General features: G+C 43.0%; 1 protein-coding gene across 1 annotated transcript; it reads left to right on the top strand.

Moving 5' to 3' along the window:
- The first annotated feature begins 1059 nt into the window (after positions 1-1059).
- Positions 1060-2033, top strand: LOC104981404 (olfactory receptor 8K3-like). The gene has a single exon (XM_010830487.1). The coding sequence runs from the start codon at positions 1060-1062 to the stop codon at positions 1999-2001; it is 942 nt and encodes a 313-aa protein (XP_010828789.1). The 3' UTR covers positions 2002-2033.
- Positions 2034-2063: the final 30 nt, after the last annotated feature.

Here is a 2063-nt window from a genome sequence, read left to right as displayed (position 1 = left end):
TCCCCCGTCCCTGGGATTCTCCAGGCAAGAACATTGGAGTGGGTTGCCCTTTCCTTCTCCAGTGCATGAAAGTGAAAAGTGAAAGTGAAGTCGCTCAGTTGTATCTGACTCTTTGCGACCCCATGGACTGCAGCCTACCAGGCTCCTCTGTCCATGGGATTCTCCAGGTGAAAGTACTGGAGTGGGGTGCCATAAAGAGAAGTAAATCAAAGTCTATTAAATAAGTTAGTAATAGTTTTCTTCAGAGACTGGGACTGAAGTTCCAAGGGAAAGAAAGTAAGTACTGTTACTTTGTATTATGATTGTTTCTAAAATTTGATACTTTTAAAAAACCAATTATATGTATTTCAACTGAAAAATGATGACCCAGAGGGATGGTATGGGGAGGGAGGAGGGAGGGGGGTTCAGGATAGGGAACACATGTACACCTGTGGCGGATTCAAGTTGATGTATGGCAAAATCAATACAATATTGTAAAGCAATTAATCTCCAATTAAAATAAATAAATTTACATTAAAAAAAAATCAGGTTTCCCATTGTGGCCAAATGTTTAAAATGATAGTTTGTTAACAGAGCCATAAAGGAACTGTGTGTATTTTGTAATGAGAATCATTGACACAAAAAGTAAAATGGCTATTATATATGTTACGTTATGATGGTGGTGGTGCTGGTTTAGTTGTGTCTGACTCTTTGCAACTACATAGACTGTAGTCTGCCAGGCTCCTCTGTCCATGGGATTTCCCAGGCAAGGAGAGTGGAGTGGGTTGCTATTTCCTTCTCCAGGGGATCTTCTAGGATCAAACCACCTCTCCTGCATTGCAGGCAGATTCTGTATCACTGATCCACCAGCGAAGTCCATCTTACCTTATAATGGTTTCTAAATTTGGTTCCAGGTTCAGTGATGGAGGTGAGTCTTGTTTTAAATCACTCCATCAAAAATAATTAGATTCGTCTTACACATAACGGCTTTGCATACTAAACTTTTATCAGATGGTATCTTCTGAACCCCAACGTCTATTCTTACGGCTCTTCCCACAGTTATTTCCCTTGATGGCCTGGATGGACAAACAAAATCAAACAGTGCCTGGTGAATTCATCCTCATGAGAATCACAGACCGGCCTGAGCTGCAGGCTCCCTTCTTTGTGCTGTTCCTCACCATCTATGCAGTGTCGGCAGTGGGAAACTTGGGCATGATCGTTCTCACCAAGGTGGACTCCAAGCTACAGACACCCATGTACTTCTTTCTCAGAAACCTGGCTTTCATCGATCTTGGCTATTCCACATCTGTGGGACCCAAAATGCTGGTAGCTTTTGTAACTGATCAAAACACAATCTCCTATCATTGGTGTGCTATGCAGCTGACTTTCTTCATCTTGTTCATCATCAGCGAACTTTTCATCCTGTCGGCAATGGCCTATGACCGTTACGTGGCCATCTGCAACCCTCTGCTCTACACAGTAGTTATGTCACCGAGAGTATGCTGGCTGCTGGTCGCAGTCCCCTATGTTTACAGTGCCTCCGTTTCTCTAGTAACTACCATCCAGATATTTATTTCATCCTTCTGTGGCTATAACATCATCAGTCATTTCTACTGTGACAGTCTCCCCTTGCTAACTTTGCTGTGCTCAAGCACATGGGAAATCGAGCTGTTCATACTGATCTGTTCCGTGTTTAATTTGGTTTCATCTTTTCTGATAGTGCTTGTATCTTACATACTGATCCTTAAGGCCATCCTAAAAATGAACACTGCACAGGGCAGGCAGAAGGCTTTCTCCACCTGTGGGTCTCATCTGACAGTGGTGGCTGTACTATATGCCACTCTAGCCTTTACGTATATGCAGCCCAAGTCCAGCCACTCTTTTGATACTGACAAAATGGCCTCTGTATTTTTCACTTTGGTCATACCCATGCTGAACCCTATGATCTACAGCTTGAGGAACAAGGAAGTAAAAGGTGCTCTGCATAGAATGTGGAAAAATCTCTGCAAAATTCCTATATAAAAGTAAATATAGGACTCTCTCTCCCACATGCGATCTCTCTCTCTCTCTCCCCCCCTCCCTCT

Source organism: Bison bison, unplaced genomic scaffold (genome assembly GCF_000754665.1).
Source record: "Bison bison bison isolate TAMUID 2011002044 unplaced genomic scaffold, Bison_UMD1.0 scf7180017859061, whole genome shotgun sequence".
Lineage (NCBI taxonomy): Eukaryota > Metazoa > Chordata > Mammalia > Artiodactyla > Bovidae > Bison > Bison bison.
This window is presented reverse-complemented; position numbering and strand designations above follow the sequence as displayed.

What these genes read in the sequence shown, in the direction of transcription:
- LOC104981404 (XM_010830487.1), top strand. Translation starts at nt 1,060, where the DNA reads ATGGACAAACAAAATCAAACAGTGCCTGGTGAATTCATCCTCATGAGA.